We start from the raw sequence: 22,665 nt of genomic DNA, 5'->3' as shown, positions 1-22,665 counted from the left end.
TTCACAGGTCACACCTGGCACAGGGACATATTAAGCTCTCACAGTAAGTTCACTTCTTTTCAATAAGCACAGACTGATATATAGCAGAATAAAAGTATTTGATCCATCAGTACTTCAGAGCCTCAAGTTTTTCATATATCCACATTTCCTTTTTTTTTCAGGAATAATAATGAAAAGCATATTTTAATTAAAAGAAAGCTCAAACCTCAATTTCTCATGTGTAATTGACACTGAGCCTATGGCATTAAAAACCTAAATACCGCAAGAGTTAACAGTGCTATATTACAATATCATTTAATTAAAATACTCTCTTACAGGCTGCAAAGATCAGTAAAACCAAGCCAAGGATGAAGACAGAAGGGATATAAATCAGAATGAGAAGTAACAGCATAAAAAAGAATGCTATCTCAGTTTAAAAGGGAGTGAAAACATCCTGCAAAACAATATCTTGAAGAGAGAAAAAAAATTAATAAGAAGAAAAAATGCAAAGGCAGGAAAATTCCCTATTATGAGAATTTCCAGTGAGGTTTATTAAAATAAAAGATGATCAAGTGGTTCCACTGGAAAGTCTGTAATTCACAGTGAAGAACTCAGCACTGTCTGGGAAAAATCCAGCCTCCTTGAAGAGCAGGGACAGTGAGCAGTTAAAGTGTTGACAATTACAGATCCCTTCTGGAAAACCTTTGTTTGTATGTAGTTGATCACATGACAAATAGCTTTTGGAAATATGCTAAGGCAACAGTTCTCAAATGGGAAAAAAGTTGATCATTACATCACCAGCATCAATTACAGATAAGAAGACTTTACATTTATCACATGGAGCAAATCTAATGGAAATGGGTTTTTTTCTGGTAAAGAAGGCAGAGGAGCAGAAAACAGATTTTTCAGAAAATTGTGCTCTGAGCTCCTCTAATACAAATCTAGTATAACTGTACTAAACTAGAGTTATCTTACATTTAGTTGGCCAGATGGAGTTCAGAATTTCTCTTTGTGCACTCAATGCCTGCACAAGGATGAACATAAGAGAAACCAATGCAATGTTTCATAAAAACGCACAATTTTAGTTGCTAGAAACAAAGCCAAGACTTTCAAAAGAAGAAAGCACTTGGAAAAAAAACCCATGCTATTACTGTATCCCAGATACTTTGTCTAAATATATATGTATAAACCTCTCTCTGACATGGTTTCTAGCAAAATTACCAACTCAGCTCTACAAAAATCCAGTCACTCATACTGCTAACCTTATGTTCATGTTAAATAAAACATCCTAAGTTTTTTCCTTCTCTGCTCTTGTTTGTCATGAATAATGATAAGTAATTTTGTTCTCCAAATGCTACTTTTCCTGACTAGGAATGATGAAAAGCAGTTGTTTGACAGTTAATTTAACAGTTAAATGCTAAGTTTTAGACCTGGCTTCTGATTTCACGTACAAATTCCACAGTTCTAAAGGTTGCATTTTCAATAAAACAGAAATGACTGAATGTGAAATACAGTTATATGTTTGAAGTGATTTGTATGCCTTAATGATCGATATCAACTGGAGACAACCTGCACAGAAAGCATAAACATTTTCACATCAAACCCTCAAATTTCAAGTTGTGTTTGCTTCACATGTTTACAGGACTGTATTCTTAATTCATATTCATACAAATCTTTAAATACATCCTAAAGGATTGAATTCTATACCTGAAGACGCTGACAGACATTTTCTTTGGAGCTGTAACTTCAGAACGAGACCATGAATTCCATAATTTCTGTAAAAAACATGTAACTATTTTTGTCTGTTGAAATTTTATCAGTTGAGAGGAAAACTTCTCAAGCAGTTTTCTACCTATGACATCTTTGAGTTCTTTTGATTCATGTCACATATTGTTTCTGAAAACCTAATGTCTATTTGTACTGATTACCCATCCTAAAACCTAAATTGGGAAGAACAACACTGGAGGAGGTGATTTAGATGTGCTTTGAATTAGTGAGTTAGATCACACCCTCAGCAAGTCTGCAGATGACGCCAAGCTAAGTGGTGCAGTTGACACACCAGAAGGCTGCGATGTCTTCCAAAGGGACCCGAACAAGCTGGAGAAGTGGGCCTGTGTAAACCTCCTGAGGTTCAACAAGGCCAAGGCCAAGGTCCTATAACTGGGTCAGGGCAATCCTCTATTTCAGTACAGGATGGGGGTCATTTGATTGAGACTAGCCTTGTGAAGAAGGGATCGGGGGTACTCATGGAAAAAACGCAGCACATGAGCCAACAACGCATGCTTGCAGAAGGCCAATTGTATCCTGAGCTGCATCAAAAGAAGTGTGGCTAGTAGGCTGAGTGAGGTGATTCTGTCACTCTGCTTGGCTCTGGTGAGACCCCAGCTGGAATACTGTGTCCAGCTCTGGAAACCTCAGCTCAAGAAGGACATGGACCTGTTGGAGTGGGACCAGAGGAGAGAGCAAAAAAAATTTTCTAAGGGATGGACCGCGTCTGCTATGAGAACAGGCTGAGAGAATTGGTGTTGTTCAGCCTGGTGAAGAAAAGGCTGTGGGGAGACCTTACAGCAGCCTTTTGATACTTAAAGGGGGCCTATGGGAAAGATAGGAACAGACTTTTTAGCAAGGTCTCTTGTGACAGGACAAGGAGTAATGTTTTAAAACTAAGGGAGGGTAGATATAGACTGGGTATAAGGAAGAAATATTTTACAATGAGGGTGGTGAAACACTGTAACAGGTTTCCCAGGAAGGTAGTGGAGGCTCCATCCCTGGAAATGTTCAAGGTCAGGTTGGATGGGGCTTTGAGCAACCTGATCTAGTTAAAAGTGCCCCTGCTTCTGCAGGGGAGGTTGGACTAGATGACCTATAAAGGTCCCTTCCAACCCAAAGTATTCTATGATTCTCTGACAGAACTCAGAGGGAAAGTACATGGAACAGAGCCATTGATGCACAGCAATATCAATTGCTGCCACATTAAGACAAAGGCATCTTGGTGACTTCAGGAGCAAATGATCAAGTCACAATGCTTGTAGACAGCAGTGTCATTGCATTGCAAAGTTAGCATTGCAGATACTATTAAACACAAAATTGTTAAGAGTGGGAATTATCATCTCTGATCTTCTTCAAAAATATTTTTCTACATATAAAGCAATTTTAAATATGTGAATGTTGAGAGGAACATGTATTAGCACATACCCAACACCATAAAAATTCCATGCAACTTAGCCCTGTTATGGACATGTTAACAAAATCCTTTATCTGCACAACACTATCGACTACCATAAACCATACATACTTTGCTGTCCCAGTTTATTAAAAACTGTCCTTACCTACGACTAGTGTATTACCTATATACTCCTAAATATAAAAATTAAAAAAAAAGAAGTTAAAATGTTTGTATAGGTTTGGGCTTCATCATGAAGCTTCAAAATTCACCCAGTCCCTTTCATGTAAGAAAGGTTAAGTGTCACAGTTTTAGAGTTCACATATTAAATCAATACGAAAGCTATTTCACTAACAAGAATTGCCTTAGGACAAATGCAGTAGGCCTTAAAAGTCATAAGAAGTTTAAAATATCACAACAGTAATACAGGGAAGTTTATAAACTCTGCATAAATGGATATCCAGAAGTCAAGGACATTAGTATCCAGACCAGAATTTTTCATGTCAGAAACCACTACTCATGTCCAATGTATGGTTTCTCCCTTTGGGAACCCCCTTAGGTTTCAACAGGATGCAGAGTCTCTCAACTTACCAGTAGGCACTGTTTTCTGCTACTTTCTCTCATTTCAGTCCAGAGCAGAGTCAAATCGATTTAACTAACACCTATTCCATTTTTTCAGCAGCTCTACCAAGGATGAAAATGACATGTTCTTAGAGCACTGATTTCAATAGTGTTATTTTAGCCATGAATCCCTACTGCCCACCAATCAGTACGTACTATAATTTTCCATCTCTGCCTAGTTTACAACTAAGAATAGAGTTCCATCTCCTACAAAATGGCAGAAATATTTTAGTGACTTGGATCTACACCGTATTTGTGTAACAGAGCCAGGAATAAAATCTGGCCACTGCTAAAGGCTAAAACACACAAGATATGCTTGAAATCTACAGATAAACCTTTAAAGATGTTGGCTTTCAGTTTATGCTAGTTGTGGTGACTGCAGCTGACAAATGTGTAGCTAGTACAAAGAGAAACAAAATGAACAAGCTTGTTTTCAACAGAAAATTGGTTACCTTCAAGAGTTACAAGATTTTATAATAATCCTATTGTGATGACATGGGACACCTAAAACCAATTCCTCATTTCCCAAAGGTAAATTAAAGACATGGTTTAGAAATTATCAAGATCAAAATGATTTATTATGTACAAAAAAAATGCAGTGAAATTATTAGCAGACTTACAGATAGTTAAAGCCACACAGTATTTTTAAAAAAGGCTATTTGCTGTTCATTGCTATTTTCACAATTTAGTTTCATGTCCAAAGACAGATACATGTCAAAAAAAATCTGTCAGGATTCGTCTTAGCTGTCTTCAGTCATCTCAAAGAGAAACAGAACAACCTTTCCTGTCCCTCACCTCAAATCAAAGAAATGCAAAACATTACAAAAATGGTGCAGAATAGTGGTTGTATCAAGCCCAGAACACTGCATACGTAGGATATTTTTATTCTTTGGCTATCTTAACACTTTCACAAAAACTGTATTCCCAATGCACGCCTTCTAATGAGCACATGTGCAATGCAGAACTCTTGAAAAAAGGTATTTATAAAGAACAGCATTATGCTCACATGTACTAAAAATTACCAGAAGTTGTAATTTGAATGTGTTGCACACACATACAGCCCTCCCCCCCACCAAATAAAGAGATCAGTATACATTTTGGCATTAAGCACTCTTTTTTTTTTTTGTCCGAATGAGTATGATTTAATAAAATAATACAATGTTGACTCACCACAGCGCGTGCTATGTCTCATCTATAGGAAATGGTGCAAAGGCATCAACTTCATGCTTGGGCTGCCATAGCTGATATTTGAGTCTGGCCTGCTTCTAGCACAGGTTTCTAATATTAGCCCTAAGCATGAAAAAAGAGAAAGAAATATTTGGGGTTTGTTTTTCAAGGCTAATAGAAAAAGTTCAGAAAACTAAGCTAACCTGGAATGTCAGTATTTTCACATCATATAACAAAGACTTAAGGTTTTCCTCTGTTAATACCATAATGCATCCATTTTCAGGCAGTATATGTACCATAAATTTCCTTCACCTATGCAAAGAAAAAAGGTGAGAAATAGAAAGTAATGCAGAATGAAGTGTTATTTGAATGGCAGAGAGGTATCATTTTCCCCTAAAGCAGTAAAAAAAACCCTAAACCCTAAATTGAGGCCGACAGACCCTAGTGCTCAAGAGTTCATAATCAAGACTGTTCAGATTGCAACACATGCCACTAAAAATCAAAAAACTGCTCTAAAATAATTATTTTTGTTTCCATCCTTTCTTTCTCGGGTCAGGTCTTCATATTTTTCTTTGGGGTGATTCGTACCCAGTCATGTGTCACTAACCTGGGGACTGAAATTAAAGATTACTCGTGACATTGTGAACAGCTTTAAAAAGTATGCGATACGGATACATAGAGGCATAGGAAAAGACCTGTAAATTACTGCTCTCTATCAAATTAGCATCCTTTTAAAACCAAACCCCCAAAATTGTGACAACATATATTCAGCCAATAAAGTGTTTAGGAAACTAACAGACAACTACGAGAAATGAGGTGAAAGGGATCTGAACAGGTTGGACCGCTGGGCTGAGACCAATGGCATGAGGTTTAACAAGGCCAAATGCCGGGTCCTGCACTTGGGGCACAACAACCCTGTGCAGTGCTACAGACTAGGAGAAGTCTGGCTGGAAAGCAGCTTGGAGGAGAGGGACCTGTGGGTGTTGGTTGACAGCGACTGAACATGAGCCAGCAGTGTGCCCAGGTGGCCAAGAAGGCCAATGGCATCTTGGCTTGTATCAGAAACGGCGTGACCAGCAGGTCCAGGGAGGTTATTCTCCCTCTGTACTCGGCACTGGTGAGACTGCTCCTCGAATCCTGTGTTCATTTCTGGGCCCCTCACCACAAGAAGGATGTTGAGGCTCTGGAGTGAGTCCAGAGAAGAGCAACAAAGCTGGTGAGGGGGCTGGAGAACAGGCCTTATGCGGAATGGCTGAGAGAGCTGGGGTTGTTTATCCTGGAGAAGAGGAGGCTGAGAGGAGACCTTATTGCTCTCTACAACTACCTAAAAGGAAGTTGTGGAAAGGAGGGTGCTGGCCTCTTCTCCCAAGTGACAGGGGACAGGATGAGGGGGAATGGCCTCAAGCTCCACCAGGGGAGGTTTAGGCTGGACGTTAGGAAAAAAAATTTCACAGAAAGGGTCATTGGTCACTGGCACAGGCTGCCCAGGGAGGTGGTTGATTCACCTTCCCTGGAGGTGTTTAAAGGACAGGTGGACAAGGTGCTGAGGGGCATGGTTTAGTGTTTGATAGGAATGGTTGGACTCAATGATCCAGTGGATCTTTTCCAACCTGGTGAGTCGATGATTCTATGATTCTATGAAAAGCAAATGTTGTCGTAGTAAGACAGGGAATGAAAAGAGGAACAATCACACATATACCACTCTGATTTCTAACCACCAAATGAAATTAGGTGACTAACATTAAGAAGAAGGTTTGGCAACATATTCTTATCATGGTTTCACAACATGTTTTCAAATAGCTCAGAAAAGAGGTGAACTAAAACTTTGTACTAAGAATAGAAGATTAAAAATCCTTATGAGTAAACAACTGCTTAACCATAAAGGGCCCACTACACTGCACTGAACTGGGACAAGTGTTGCACTTAATCAGGCTCCCTGCAATCCCACTTCCAACAGCAGCTCCTAATTTCCTGGGTTATATGACTTCTTAGTGTAGAATCCTTGTGAAGCACTATAGGGGCTTGAATTTCCTGTCCATCTTTTCTAATAACAAGACGAGACTGGTTATAAAGCTTGCTAACAATGCTATCGCTATAAGGCTAAAACACAACATAGTAACTCAAGGAAAGTTGTATAACTTATGCAATCTGTGGACAGGACTGTTAAATTCAGTACCATGCCCTATACTGCTTTTGATCTGTACTTTAATCTCACTATCACATCAAAGAGAAAGGAAACATAACCCTAGCATCTGACATTTCACAGTAATTAAAGTTATATGTTGCTTTCAGCTTTAGATGGTTACTTGAATCCAAACAATTTCTTGTTTCTGTTATTTTCTCTTATGTCTGCCTCTACAGATGGTGCTGCAAGAAAGAAATTAAAAAATGAACTCATGGCAAGTGCAGCATTTTTTGGTTTAACTGGTGTCCTTTTATGAGGGTTAGTTTTTCTTGCAAGTGGCCTTGTAAAGAGTAAGCACACAAGAATCATAGAAAAGGAGAGCAGAATATGAGTATTGGAAGCCAGGTTGTATTCTGGTCCAGTGAAGACTCTTGTCTTTTTTCCTGATGACATAATATTGCAATCACTAGGCTTCTAGGTCATAATTGCTAGCAGTGTTATTATAAGTTTAAAATGTAAATGGTGGAATGGGAGTGGCTATGGGTATAGGATGCTTGCCATAAAAAAACACAAACAGAAAAAACCTTACTCTGTTGTGAAAATTTATCAACAAGCATGTGATCTTATCTATTATTCAGGAATTGTCCAAATAACTGTGTGGCTTCTACTTAATAACAGATGAAGAGATAACTAATTTTAAAGCTGGGGACCTTTCTGTAAATGCAGCTTTCTGCCTTTCAAATCTTAATAAAATTATGATCTCGTCTGCAAAAGGAATGCTGAAACCCTCTTCCTCTGAGTCTCCTTTAGATCTCCCTAAAATTGCATGAATTTTGCAATGAACTGCAAACTACAAGTGAGCTTTATGACATTCTCCAGTACCACGACAGGGAATTTCTGATAGCTCTCCCTTTCCTTTCACAAGCCTAATCTGGCACTGCAACACCACTGAAAGTTATTTTATCTTACAATTATTGATCTAGTGCTATTAAATCTCCAAAGAATGGCTGCAATCATGCCAAATGCTGACAGCAGGAAAGAAAAACCAACCAAAACCAACCTACAAGAAAACACTCATCCCCATGGTCTGCTCATATAAAGCACCTTCAGAGCACACACATATTTCTAACAATAAGAGGGACATGTCAGGTGGGCAGACAGGCAGCCGAAGATAACTGACTTTTCATGTTTAGCAAATTTCGCCCTTATCCGATCTAGGAACATCTCTAATCCTAGTATTCCTAAAAAAATCATAATCACAACAGGAACCTGGCAATTTATATGTACTCTGAAATAGCAGGAGAGAGCAATGCACAAGAGTGCCGTTTACTGAGAGTCAGGGAGGAAGAATATCGTTTAATTGTTGGAGTCAAATCACCTTTGTCATTCACACTTGACTCCCTGTAAGAGGAAGTCATTAGTTGAGCCAATTGAAAGGTATTTCTATGACACCTTTCCTAGCAGGAAGAGTGAGCACCACAGAAGAAAATGCTACTCCAGAGTGTTCCTGGTTAACAATTACAAAGCAGTGTTCTGGAAAAGGGTTAAAATAGCAGAGGTTTAGCACACTCCACTTTCCTCAAGGCACAGGAATCAAGGATAGCTTATATGTGAGCAAAGACAACAGCCTTGTGCAGTACAACACCATCCTATTCTATCTTAACCTTTCTCTTTTTCTGAAGATGGCCTTGCATGGCAGGCTTAGTGTCTTCCAGCTGGCTGATTTCAGGCTTCTCCTGATCATTTATAACATATTCATTTATGTTTTCCTCCTAAAAAAATTCTACTCTATGCCATCTTTTTCTTCAAAATATGTATTTTCATGCAGTGTTGGTTAGTCTTTATACAAGTCTCTGGCAAGAATTGCAGTGAACATAGGGGAGGGGAACGCTGCATTGAGGATATCATGAAGCTATGCAGTAAAAGGAACCCATGTAAACAAGATTACAATCACTCAGTACACAAATGGTGTGCAGCATGCCCATCACCATTCGCTGGAAGAATTGCCTATGTATTAAACAATGCTGTAACCATAAAGTCAAATTTGTATTATTTCTAAAAAGGCTTCTCTGCAGTAAAAAACAAAACCAACCTTTCTTCCTGTATCAATAGCTTTTCTGCCAGAGGATTTCCCTGCAAAGCAACATTGATTTCACTGCAGTATCTACAGCCTTTTAATTTGCTTCTGCAAAATAACTGGCCTGTACTGTGCTGTAAACACTTCTAAAAGCTCTTGGTGTGTTTGTGAGACACAGCGGACTCAGTCACATGCATCTGAGAGTAATGCAGAAGGTTACTTTAAAAGACCACTTTCTTAAAAACAACCTCCACATCCAACACAGTTTGTCAAATACTCACGTCTCCTCATACACATGGGGGTTTTTTTGGCATTCAGCCACCTTGCAAAAGGCCAAGACTTCTGTTCTCTGCATTGTCTAGTTGCTTATCATTATCTTGGGTTTTTTTATTTTTACAAATTCAAATTTTATATGGCTTCGTATGGACTGTATGACCCACACAAAGTGCTCATTTTTACTGAGTTGCAAGCCAAGACACCCCCTCTCCCCCAAAGCCTCCAGGCAGCATTAAAGGTGATGAGGCTGAGTGAAACACTACTGTTTACATGAGCCAGCTAGTAAAGCACTATCACAGTCCTGCCCATACACTGCTTTCACAACCACCAGTCACCTAAGCTACCCAAAAGGAAAAAATCATACACACCTGAACACAGGAAAATGATGGTCCTCTGGCCACAAAGTATACAGCTGCAACCTTCTTGCTTCAGTTAGCACATTATTTCATTAACCTATCTCTCTCTCCTTCTCCCCCATTTGTTTTAAACAGCGATCAATATTCATCACCCCACCCTGCGAAAGCAGTTAGTCATAGAATATTAGCATCAACCACCTACCATTCCGTGCTTGCGAGCTACTCTCCTCGTCCAGAAACCTTTCTCCCAAACTGCGACTTTAGGTAGTATTTTTAAATCACATTCCAAGCAGTGCTGAGGAAAAGATGGGTTATTTATAACAATGAAAAAAAAAAATGAAAAGATGGGCAGTTGGATTCAAGGTAAACCACCGCTTTCTTTTAAAGAGCTAAATAAAACCCTGGGGGAGAAGGTAGAGCAGAACAGAAAAAAAGGAGGCAAAATGTCTGATAATAATGAAATAAAAGAGGAAAAAAAGAGTGGCTTGCTGAATCATGCTCTTTCACTGCCTGGAAACCATTGTGCAGTGTGATGCTGGCTGTACCATTGTGGAAGCTACCAGCGGAGACAGGCAGAGAGCTTGGGGAATGGGGCTGCTATGGCAACTGAAAGGAGCACACATGACGTCAAAGCACACAGAGGTCTCGCAGGGGGAGGGAGAGAAAAGCCTAATCTGCAGCCACAGCTACTCTATCTTCTGGTGAATCAGTGGACAGAGCAGACTGCAATGGGAAGCTGAATAGTCTTCAGTATTGAACTGACGAGGAGCAGTGGCTCAGACATATGCAGCATCAGTGCAGAGAGGAGGTAGTAACAACAGTGTAGATCCACTCTTTTGTTAGCATTAACTGGTATACAAAGGCATAAATGTCCATCATCCTAAGAGAAATCCAAATATTCAAATTAATTTAAGTTTCATGCTGTGGCACCAGTTAAAAAAAGAAAATCACAACAGATCTCCTTCACAGCTAGTCCCGTGACTATCTCCACATAGTCTCGTGTGACCTGGAACTCTAACAGAGACATTATCTAACTCGGGCTGGGTAAGAGTTGCCACTCTGTGGGCCAGCCAAGTGCCTTTATCAAGCCATATGCTCACATATGATGTGATCCATAAACGTTTTAAGTGTTTAACAAAAGTACAGATTAAGTGAGGTTATTGGTTGTGTTATCTTAACTATACCATGTTCCTTCACCTCCTTTCTTGCATGTGCTATCATAAAGCACATGAAAGAGAACCGGGTGATCAGGCCCAGTCAGCACGGGTTCATGAAAGGCAGGTCTTGCAAAACAAACTTGATAGCCTTCTATGATAAAGACTACTGAATGAGAGAAAGGCTGTGGATGTATCTTCCTGGACTTCAGTAAAGCCTTTGACACAGTTTCTCACAGCATTCTGCTTAGGAAACTGTCAGCTTCTGGCCTGGACAGGCGCACACTCTCCTGGGTGGAAAACTGGTTGGATGGCCGGGCCCAGAGAGTGGTGGGAAATGGTGTGAAATCCAGCTGGAGGCTAGTGACAAGTGGGGTTCCCCAGGGCTCAGTGCTGGGTCCAGCCCTGTTCAATGTCTTTATCAATGACCTGGATGAGGGGACCGAATCCACCCTTAGCAAGTTTGCAGATGATGACACTAAGCTGGATGGAAGCGTGGATCTGCTGGAGAGTAGGGAGGCTCTGCAAAGGGATCTGAACAGGCTGGACCGCTGGGCTGAGACCAATAGCATGATGTTTAACAAGGCCAAATGCCAGGTCCTGCACTTGGGGCACAACAACCCTGTGCAGTGCTACAGACTAGGAGAAGTCTGGCTGGAAAGCTGCCTGGAGGAGAAGGACCTGGGGGTGTTGATTGACAGCCGACTGAATATGAGCCAGCAGTGTGCCCAGGTGGCCAAGAAGGCCAATGGCATCTTGGCTTGGATCAGAAACGGTGTGACCAGCAGGTCCAGGGAGGTTATTCTCCCTCTGTACTCGGCACTGGCAAGACCGCTCCTCGAATCCTGTGTTCAGTTCTGGGCCCCTCACCACAAGAAGGATGTTGAGGCTCTGGAGTGAGTCCAGAGAAGAGCAATGAAGCTGGTGAAGGGGCTGGAGAACAGGCCTTATGAGGAGCGGCTGAGAGAGCTGGGGTTGTTTAGCCTGGAGAAGAGGAGGCTGAGGGGAGACCTCATTGCTTTTTATAACTACCTGAAAAGAGGTTGTAGAGAGTAGGGAGCTGGCCTCTTCTCCCAAGTGAGAGGGGACAGGACAAGAGGGAATGGCCTCAAGCTCCACCAGGGGAGGTTTAGGCTGAACATTAGGAAAAAATTTTTCACAGGAAGGATCCTTGGGCACTGGAACAGGCTGCCCAGGGAGGTGATTGAGTCACTTTCCCTGGAGGTGTTTAAGGGATGGGTGGACGAGGCACTGAGGGGCATGGTTTAGTATTTGATAGGAATGGTTGGACTCGATGATCCGGTGGGTCTCTTCCAGCCTGGTGATTCTATGATTCTCCTTCATGTTCTGCTATCAGCACTTATATTTTGGAAGTGAAGGTTCTCATCCTGATCTATCATTCCTGCATGCATACATACATGCATTAGGGACTGATCATATTTATTTTCAGTGAGAAAATATTCTATTGTTCCAACTTTCCCACACTATTGTATTTTTTTTTCTTTACCTAATTTAACAGCTCTATCAAAAGCCAGCAATCACCACAGAATGAGGAGACTGGATGGGGTGCAGTGAGCAAGCATACATAGATACATTATGTGCCCAGAAAATGTCCTGCCATTGTCATCGATGTCCTAAGGAGGCATGCAGGGCAGCAAGGCACAACCTCCACTGCACTTTGCAAACACCTGCACGGTAGACGTAAGCCAGTTAGTTTTAGTGTGTCAACTGAATGGTCTTAGTAACCATAGCATATTTGACTGGGTAAGCTTCAGAAATCTACAGTTTACTACACTTCTTTCTTTGAGTGACGAGGGAAGGAGGAGCATGGCAGAAGCCACAATAAAATACAAGATATTGAAGCAAAAAACCCAACCCAACCATTATCACAAGATTGGCAAAACAAACAAAAAAATAATAAATTCAAATAGTAGTTTTCACAGTCATTAAAAACACTAGAAGCTTCATTACTGTCTCTGTAACCATGTTTTCCTTTCCCCATACCATACCACATCTACTCTCCTAATGCAAAACCATTATTTTCTGCTACCATCTGTCAAGTTTGCACAAGAAGTCCTACTTCCACTTCCAGCACAGAAGGGTGAGAAAACACTCTTGAGAAAGGTTTCATCCCTTTCAGATCCTACAGAATAACACCAGAGAACAGCCCCCCCAAAAAAAATATTTCCTTGTGCTTAGTCTTCTTCAACAAGAGTCTAGAAATACACTACTGTTAGGCTACATGCCAGAATGAAATTCCCTCTTTGAATAAAGTGGACATATTACTCTCTGTTTTGGTGTGTCTATTTATTGAAAAAAACTATTACAGATTTTTGCTCATTTGACAGAAGACTCCATTACAGCAACAATATTTTATATATATATATGTAGGAGTTGTATTAATTCTCTGGAGCAAAGGGATATCTTTTTTTCCCTTAAAAATATGTCCATACACATATTTTACCTGTATTACCTAACACATTCACGATACATTAAAAATAGGTTTTCTGAGGGAAAAAAACCCTATTGCGTGAGTCACCAGACCTGAATGCCTTTGAAAATAGCATTAGCTGACTGTTCATTGGTGCAGAAGGGGTAGGGGGTGGTTGCATTTGACTCAGGAGGCTGAGGTTGGGGAAAGGGAGAAGAAACAAGAGTCTAAGTTCTTGCAGAGGTGATAGAGGCTTTGGAGTGTAATTAGTTTGTCCTTGGAACAACAGATCTAATAGACGATAACATCTTTTCAGATGCTGGTTTTTCTACGGGATCCTGCTTACTCCATCTCAACAGCTAAACCAGCATTTCACTCCATGCTCATCTTGAGTGATTGCAGCTCACTCTTCACGGTGTCGTGCTGGGATGGCCTGTTTGCAAAGCCAAGACATACCAAAGTGCCATAAAATGCATTCCTGTCTTCAATCAGATCTCAGGCAAACTCTGTAATGGCCTGACACAGTGCAGAAAATTTGAGCCAAAAACTTTAAAAAATCATTTTAGGCACCTGTTTCCCAGAAAACTGCCCGAGTCTTGACAGGTAGGCATGCTCTCCATGATAGGCAAGAGTAGAAGTGGGTATAGCCTGAATTTATGATAATTATATTGAACCTGGTGTTTACAACACAACACTGGCTGCAAAGGTCATCATAAGCAAACTAAATTTATTTTAGCTAAACTCTTGTACCCCTCCTTAATGTTTTTAAAGCATTAGTTAGTGTTGATCTTTTTTAGCATACAACTTCATCTTCTTTTCTTTACATGTGAATTCCAAAAAAGTTCATATGATTTGTAGCCCAGGAGATAAATGCTACACTCTGTCATTGATTTTCATGGGACAGACTGGAATCACTGTGGTTCAGAGTACAATTTATGTGAGGAGTTGCACACATTCGGTCCTATATTTATACAAACAAAAAGACATCACTCTTAAAACAAAAAATAACAACATCAAATTGAGATTTTGGACCATCTACATTTCCAGTTCCTTGTTTGCTGATGCTGTTTAGTTAAAAAAAGATTATGAAATAGATGTAGGTGAATTAGGCACTCTTAACGAATTAAGTACTAATTTTAACTGGTGGAGCAAAGCAGCTGTGACTTTGTGCTCATCATTAGCAGTTTTCATCTGAATCTTCTGAAGTGGTCCTGTCCTACCAGGGGACCATTAATTACAGAAGTACTAGCTCTGCCTGCCATGGAAGCACTCAGTGACTCGCTGTTAGTCCACATGAGGTCTAGGACTAGCTGGCACTACCCAAGCAGTTTATACTATTCCTTCCAAAACTTCCTGCATGGGTGGCTGAACGTAGTAGCTCCTGAGGAGCCACAGTTAATGATCTAGCTTATTAAAGTAATCTGAAATTGGCAATGGCTTAATATACTAAGGATGTAAACTGAAGTTTTAGGAGCTGCTACACACCTTGTTGATCTCTGTTTGGCTAACAGAGGTCGCATTTCTCTCAATGGCTAAATGCACCATGTTAAATTAAGGCTAACAGAATAAAATCCTAGAAAGCAAGCATCTTCAGGTTTTAAGACATAAATCAACAAACCGATCTCTGAACAAATTCTTCCACCCAACTCAGTGCTAAGGCTAGAACTAAGTGATTTCTAAACATCGCTTTCAGCCATAGTTTTCTATGATTCTGTTTTGATGTAATATTGCACTAAGTGGAGCAGTGACCAGGTGTGATAGGCTATCTACGGACGCTGGAAACCAGATTCACTACAACACTGCTGTTCTCCCCAGATATATGCCCACTGTACATCAAATCTAAGAGCTTCTTTGTTCCAAAGTTATCTTTTCAACTGTCTTTCCATTGTCTGTCATACAACACACCACTGTACCAAAATTTTCACCTAGTTTTAATAAAATAAAAAAATGTACAATACCTTAATTGATTTTATTCAATCTTATTCTCAAGAATAATTACTGATGAAGGTTGACCTGGATTTGATCTCATTCTTATGTCTGACAAATAGCCTTTAAACTTGTTGCATTTTCCATATGATTATTACATTAATGGCTGAGAGATGCTCTTGGAAAAGTTAAGGAAGCTGCACATATCTCTATCACCCCTCTTTCACCTCCCCTTCTTCTGCTACCTCTTCACCATCCCACTAAGGAGAAGAGTACATTTTAATCTCACGAATTCTGTAACTGTATTGTACAGATGGACAAATGTAAGAGAACCAGCCTAAGGTGGAGAAATAAAGATGACTGGCATCATGTCCAGTTAACTGGTTAACTCTGCTGTTGAAAAGCATGATCTAAACTGTAGCTTCCTGTGTCTTGACTGATACTGAACTGCTGAGATTGCAAAATGTAACTGGAGAAAAAATCTGGCAGTTAAGAAAAGGCAATAATATGAGAGGGCAGTGCATGGCTGATAGACAAGTTCATTTTATTCATCCTTTCACAAGGAAGGTTTTAAGTGAAAGAGATGTTATGATGCATAATAGATGCACCATAAAAATTTGTATAAGACAGAGACTGATTAACAGTAACTGACCTAAGTAGTTACACCAATTACCTGCTTGTACATCATACAAACAACTGCAAAATCAGGCAACTACTCTGATATTAAACAGAAATGTATTGTTTTAGAAATTGAAAACCTGGTTTATATGGTTTAGAAGAAAGGAGAAGTTTCTGAATAGTGGCTCTTTAAGTCAAGAGTACTTTTTCATTACCCAGATATTTATAAATCAAAATCTTATATAGGGTAAAACAAATCTTAGAAGGTTTACATTAAGCAGCAATGACAGGCACTAACACAGGAGAAATATGCACATGCTATAGTATACCACAGAAAGAACTGTTCAGTCTCAACATCACACATAACATGAAGGTCTCATCAGCCAGATAACTGCACGTGGACTGCAGCACTGAACAGGATGGGATTGCACAGTCTACCCTGATAATTCACAGGAAAACATGGCAAGATAGATATGTCTGCTACACAGTGCACTGTATATGGGATGCATGTTCTCAAAGTACGTAAAAATTCTTTTCACCATATCTGCTTTCCGCATTTGAAGCCTAAGAAATGCTTGCAAAGCTGTCAAATGCTGGGCAAGGGCAGGAGAGTGTAGGTTATAAGTGACACTGTAGCAACATCAATATGGAGCCTTCCTATCTGAGGCAACACTACCAAAGGGAGCTTTGATTGCTTCGTCTTAGCAGGAACCGCTCAGACTGCATGTCTCACTTCATGTCATACTGCCTGGCACTGGGCCAGAAAAATGTAAGAAGAACCTGAAAAACTGTGTTTCCTCTTCCTTCCACAACTCCAAACACAATCCAAGGTCTCTAGTAATGAGCTCTGCAAGGCAGAATAGTCACAATTATAATTTAATATCACACTCAAACAGAGTTTGTCAAGGCAAGGAACAGATAAAGTCTAAGATAAACAGAATAAGACTCTTGCAGTTGTGACTTTCATTATGTGTTCACCTACTTCTATCATACAGTATTATGCACATCTGATGGAGCAACATTTTTAAGTACCATATTTTAAGATTCATTCTGGAATGATACAACAGCTAAGTGAGGACAATGTGCAAACTGGCCAACACTAACAGTTCCATAAATTCCCCAAATATGCTGAACAGTGATGAGAAAAGGGTAATTCCAAGCCGATTTAATTTAATTTCAGAATTAAATAATAGCTCAGATACAGAGATCATGTTCTCCAGGCATTTTTAATCCACTAGTTTAGACACTTTGTACTTCTATCTCTTCCCCCTCTTCACTGCATCAGCATAATTCTCTTTCATTTCCTCCTGCCATATTGCAAAGGATGTCATAGAAACAGCAAGAAGAAAAAAATTTTTTTTTAAAAAAGACACAGTTATGAAAATTCTGCCTAAGCTAGAGAAACATAAGGATCCCAATCTGTTTACTTCATTGTAAAAAATAAATTGAGAGATGGTGTGATCAGTGCCTGCAAGTACCTATACTGGAAAAAAAGCATCAGATCTAGACATTTGTGTAATCTAGTAAATTAGGGCAAATCTGCAGCCAGTCGTTGGAATATGTATCTAGGCAAAGACAGAAAATTCAAGAGAAAAACAAGTTCTGCAAGTTATGCCAAAAGGACATGGCACACATCAGTTTAATACTGCATTATTTCTGCTGATGAGAAAGGCAAGACTGCAACCTGACTGAATGGAACTACAGGCTTGGAGAACTTCTGTTGACTGTGAATAGTTTGCAGAGGCCAGTTTCAAGTATTATTATTGCAACTTGTCTAATTATAATACCTCACAGAAGAGGAACTGCAGCATCTAACTGTGTTTTCATCATAGAGAAGAAAAGTATTTCAGGAAGAAAGTTTTATTTCTGCTTACTAAGTCAAAAGAAATTTCAAAAATTAAGATTTAATAACTACTAAAGTGGATAACTCACTGACAGAAAGAAAAAAACTGAAACCAAAGTCAGGTTCTGCAGAAATATCTATGATCTGCCTTCAAAAGAGAAAGAGCGGCTCTAAATCATAGTTTAGCAACTGGCCATTTTAGAGAGAAAAAGTAGCAATGGATCTCTATATTTCAGTCATAAGAATTAAAAAAACTTAGGGACTGATTTATCTGCAATGATATTTTTTTGAGGGCTGTTGCAAACTTCCATGATATCCTGTGGTATCTTCACTTGAGGTGAAATCCAGGACAAAAACCAGAGAACATTACTGACTGAAATCTGGCAGGTTTATCTCCTTCATTTTCCACTCAGTGATTTGTTTTATTTGGTTTGGACTCAAATGAAACATGGGGTAGAAATTGTATTCTTTTTATCCAGCCAACACTCTTGAGAGAGCCATACTTCTTGCAGGCATCTTATGAGGCACAATTTGGTCATTTTAAGCACCTGGTGCAGTTTGGGATACCCTGTGAAGTCCAAGATAATTTACACAGACTTGGGAAGTATGTCACTGGACATTCAGGAGAACCATACCCCCCCCCGAATCAGTAGCTAGAGAATGGACAATATTTTCTGTGGCATGTCATATCACACTGATATCTATGTTTATGCAACTGAATTGGTCCTGTAATGTCCTTAGACACCAACCCTACACTAGCCAGATGCCTGTTGTCCTCTCCAAGACAAATTGCAATTTATGACACACACCAATATATCTTTCTTTTCTATCATAGACAGATAAAGCGAGATTACAAAATACAACTGTGATATAGAAGAGACCCATGAATCACCTTGTGTTTCTTCTTTCGATCACAGATTCTACGTGAAGGTCAACGCAGATTCCTTTTAAGCACACTGATTTTTCCTCCCAAAGCAAAGCACCAGGTGCCCAAATCAATCTATGTCAATCTTGACCGTTACACTGAAGCACAATTCAGTTCTGGGGAAAAAAAGAGGTATGGCTTATGCTGTTCTATCACACCCTGGTATCTTTGCCTCCTAGAAATCTAAACACAAAACTAAACTTCTTTGCATCTGCAAAATGAAGTCCTGTGTAAGTCTTGATCTAACAAGCAATTACATTTGTGTAGAATATGAAGCCTCTGCCTGAGAAAGTTACAGGAGCTTTCTCTGACATCCTGCGTAGCTCACAACATGTTTTATATAGAAATCTTTGTGTAGATAAGTAAACCAGAGATACCCACAGCAGAAAAGTTGCACAGCAAAATGGCTTTTTTTGGATTGCTTTCATTTGCTTTGAGTATGTAATTTAGAGTTATCATCAAACCATCTGGCTGATCACAGCTGATGCATTTTGTAAAGTGGTTTGGGGATGAATGACACTGTATGTATTAAAAATACAAGTTTAAATACCATAATATAGGAATTGTTAGTATTATCACTTCTGAACTGGTACCATCTTCACTTGAAGAATACCACATTCACCTTTTTTCCCGAACTGCAAGGTTTACAGGAAAGAAACATTAAAAAATATATATATATATACTTCCTGCTATCAAGCAAAGTATTTGAAATTGCTATCACATAATAGAATTCATAAAATTAGTGAGAAAGCCTCTTGAATAAAATGAAGCCAAAACCAACTAGGTATAATCTTAGCATTTGCTGTAAAAAGTTCAAAGCTGCTACATGTGCATCTGTGCAAAACATATTTTACCCACATATCCAAAATAACAGATCTCAAACACAGTATCATAATCTGCATGGTTACATTGCTTTCTGAGGAAATGCTCTCATTAACAGAGAACATTCTTGTAAATGAGATGAGAAATTCAAAGGTTTTGTCCCAAAAAATCATGAAAAACAAAAGCAAGTTGAATTACCATTACTGCCAGCAGCAACATGTGGAAATCACGGTCAAATACATGCAATGCTTTTGATTTTTACCCAGAAAATATTTATAATAAATATTATAAATTAATTTATAATAAAACATTTGTTTTCATGGCATTGAAAGGATTGGGAAAGAAGCCCAACTGTTCGGTTGTTAACTGGAAAAGAAAGCACACCGATCCGTGAAATTCCTATTAAAATCATGTAAAATCAAAGAATTGGAACAAAATCCAAAGTAACTTTAGCTCCTTTCCTATCATTAAATAAATAAATAAAATCACAGAGCAGACGGACAAAATGCAATGCAAAAAAAACCTTCACTGAGGACTGTACTCAACAGACTATATGCCTTAACTAGCCACTTGAAGGTTACCCCAGACAATTTTACCAGAACTAGGCTTCAGTGTAGACCTTATTTTGACATCATTGTAAGAAACCTAGATACCTGTGAACAGCGTATCTGTCTTTTAGGCCTGTAGCTCCCTGGGTGGAATCCAATTCTCAAAATTGTGTACCAATGCTTCCTATACGATATCTGGGGAGAAACAGGCATTCAAGTAAAGCTTATCCAAACCTGCAGGCACGAAGGATGACAACCAGCCAGGCTCACAGCCCTGAGAGATATGGGTGCCATCCAATTATAATTAACCACACATGAAACTCAGCTAGTTATAGATAGAACCCTGATGCACTGTCAGTTTGAATTCGTTCTCCTTGGAGCTGCAGGTCTACATCAGGGACCCCAATGTAATATGCCTGGGAATGAGAACCCTCACTATATAGATGAGTGATTGTGCACATTTTGAGTCGTTGTTTTAAAGGATTCTTTGTGAAACTTAATAATTCTTAAGTTGGTTATGTAGTAACATTCCCACCAAACATCCAAACCCGTGGCTCACTTTGTTTGTCAGAGCAGTAAGTGATTTTGCTTGGAATGAATCTTCACTTTGAGTGGCTTGTTGTCTGTTTTGTGGGTTGTTTCACAACAGAATGGCCAGAGATGACCCGCTCATTATTTTTGTAGCACAGCTGGAGAAAGTAGTAGCACCTTTGGATAATAGCGCAGTGGCATAACAACTTTTACAGGCAGTGACAGGCTTTGATTTACTATGCAGAATTGAATGCAAGCAAGGGATAAATAACTCACTTGTGCAGTTTCTTAAAATGGGAAATAGATGATTCTTGGGTTTTTTCCTACACCTGTTTAAGCACACAAAAGCAGGTTTTGGCGCACCAAAAATAATCCAGGCCAAACCCTAACCCCTAAAACCTGCAAAACCATTAAAACGTCAGGCACTACCCTTCACATCTTTTCTCTCACTGGCCACCTTTTCTAAACAAAGTAGTCGCAGCTGCATTCATGAAAAGTCCAGTTTAACGCATATGGATGTTTTCAACTTTGCAATAGTTACTTAGCTGCAGCTGTACCCAAGTTCTCAATTCGTACTATTAACAGTCATGTAGATGATTATTTCATCAGCTATTTACAGAAGGGTATAGAATTGCAAGTACCAAGACTAGGAAATTGAAAGACTTCACAGCTTTACGTACTAAAAAGTTTGCAGGACCTGAGCACCATTCATAAAAGCGAAGCATCGATAACTGATCATAGAATCATAGAATCACAGAATCATAGAATAGTTTGGGTTGGAAGAATCATAGAATAGTTTGGCTTAAAGATCACTTAGTTCCAACCCCCCTACCACAGGCAGGGACACATTCCACTAGACCAGGCTGCCCAAGGCACCATCCAGTCTGGCCTTGAACACCTCCAGGGATGGGCAGCCACAACTTCCAGGGGCAACCTGTGCCAGGGCCTCACCATTCACATGGTGAAGAAATTCTTCCTGATGTCTAACCTAAATCTGCCTCTCTCCAGTTTATACCCATTGCCCCTAGTCCTATCACTACAAGCCTTGGTAAACAGTTCCTCCCCAGCTTTCTTGTAGGCCCCCTTCAAGTACTGGAAGGTTGCTATAAGATCTCCTTGAAGCCTTCTGTTCTCCAGGCTGAACCACCCCAACTCTCTCAGCCTGTCCTCATATGGGAAGGTGCTCCAGCCCTTTGATCATCCTTGTAGCCCTCCTTTGGTCCTGTTCCCACAGGTCCTTATCCTTCTTATGTTGAGGATTCCAGAACAGGACACATTACTGAGATGATGTCTCACAACAGAGGAATAGAGGAGCAGAATCACCTCCCTTGACCTGCTGGCCACACTTCTTCTCACACAGAATCATAGAATCATTAGGTTGGAAAAGACCTACGGGATCATCAAGTCCAACCATTCCTATCAATCACTAAACCATGCCCCTCAGCATGCAGCCCAGGATATGGTTGGCCTTCTGGGATGCGTGTGCACATTGCCGGCTAATGTCAAGCTTCTCATCAACCAGCACCCCCAAATCCTTCTCTGCAGGGCCAGTCTTAATCTCATCATCCCCCCATCTTGTATTGAAATCGGGGATTGCCTGGGTATCTGGGGATTGCCCCGACCCAGGTCTCAGGCTTTGCACTTGGCCTTGTTGAACCTCATGAAGTTCATGCAGGCAAAGGAGCATTTCAACAACAGGAAGCTGCAGTCAAAATAGGCTGCTTCTCTCTTCCCCAAGATCCTCACTAGTGTTTATATGTAGCTTTCAACAGGGTAAGACTAGTCTTGTCCAAATGCTTACTGCTACTACCCATTGCTGAAAATTAGGTTATCCTGGTTCATCCGCACAACTCCTGGATGCCACCTTACTCTAGCCTCTTCAGACAGGTACAACCTATTAGCAGTCTGGGTGCCAGTCATCTGATTGTTTCTAATTTATGCAGACTAGATATTATTTCCCTAGTCTTATTATGTTTCTATGAACTATACCAGCTAGCAGATATTACCAAATAATTCACTTTCTGCCCGAGAAGGCAGAGTCTTGTGCTATGTCTGAGTGCAACAGAAATTTAAAAAATCATCAACAGTACTTCATCCTACAGC

At 39.9% G+C, this 22,665-nt stretch overlaps 1 protein-coding gene across 7 annotated transcripts in view; it reads right to left on the bottom strand.

The window, feature by feature from the left end:
- MAPK10 (mitogen-activated protein kinase 10) overlaps positions 1 to 10,313 on the bottom strand; it is a 151,939-nt gene extending 141,626 nt beyond the window's left edge. For 4 of the 7 annotated variants that reach the window (XM_069855394.1, XM_069855396.1, XM_069855391.1 and 1 more), the window contains exon 1: positions 9,967 to 10,313. Coding sequence is in view for 3 of the 7 variants with exons in the window: in XM_069855396.1 (XP_069711497.1) it covers positions 9,967 to 9,969 (3 nt within the window). In the remaining 4 variants the exon portion in view is untranslated. Of the gene's footprint in view, positions 1 to 4,933; positions 5,054 to 9,966 lie in introns of all 7 variants that reach the window. The other 3 variants (XM_069855392.1, XM_069855395.1, XM_069855393.1) reach the window with 1 other exon arrangement.
- Between the last annotated feature and the right edge of the window lie 12,352 nt (positions 10,314 to 22,665).

Source organism: Phaenicophaeus curvirostris, chromosome 4, assembly GCF_032191515.1.
Source record: "Phaenicophaeus curvirostris isolate KB17595 chromosome 4, BPBGC_Pcur_1.0, whole genome shotgun sequence".
Taxonomy (NCBI): Eukaryota; Metazoa; Chordata; class Aves; order Cuculiformes; family Cuculidae; genus Phaenicophaeus; species Phaenicophaeus curvirostris.
The sequence above is the reverse complement of the archived record's forward strand: the minus strand, read 5'-3'. Positions and strand labels throughout refer to the sequence as shown.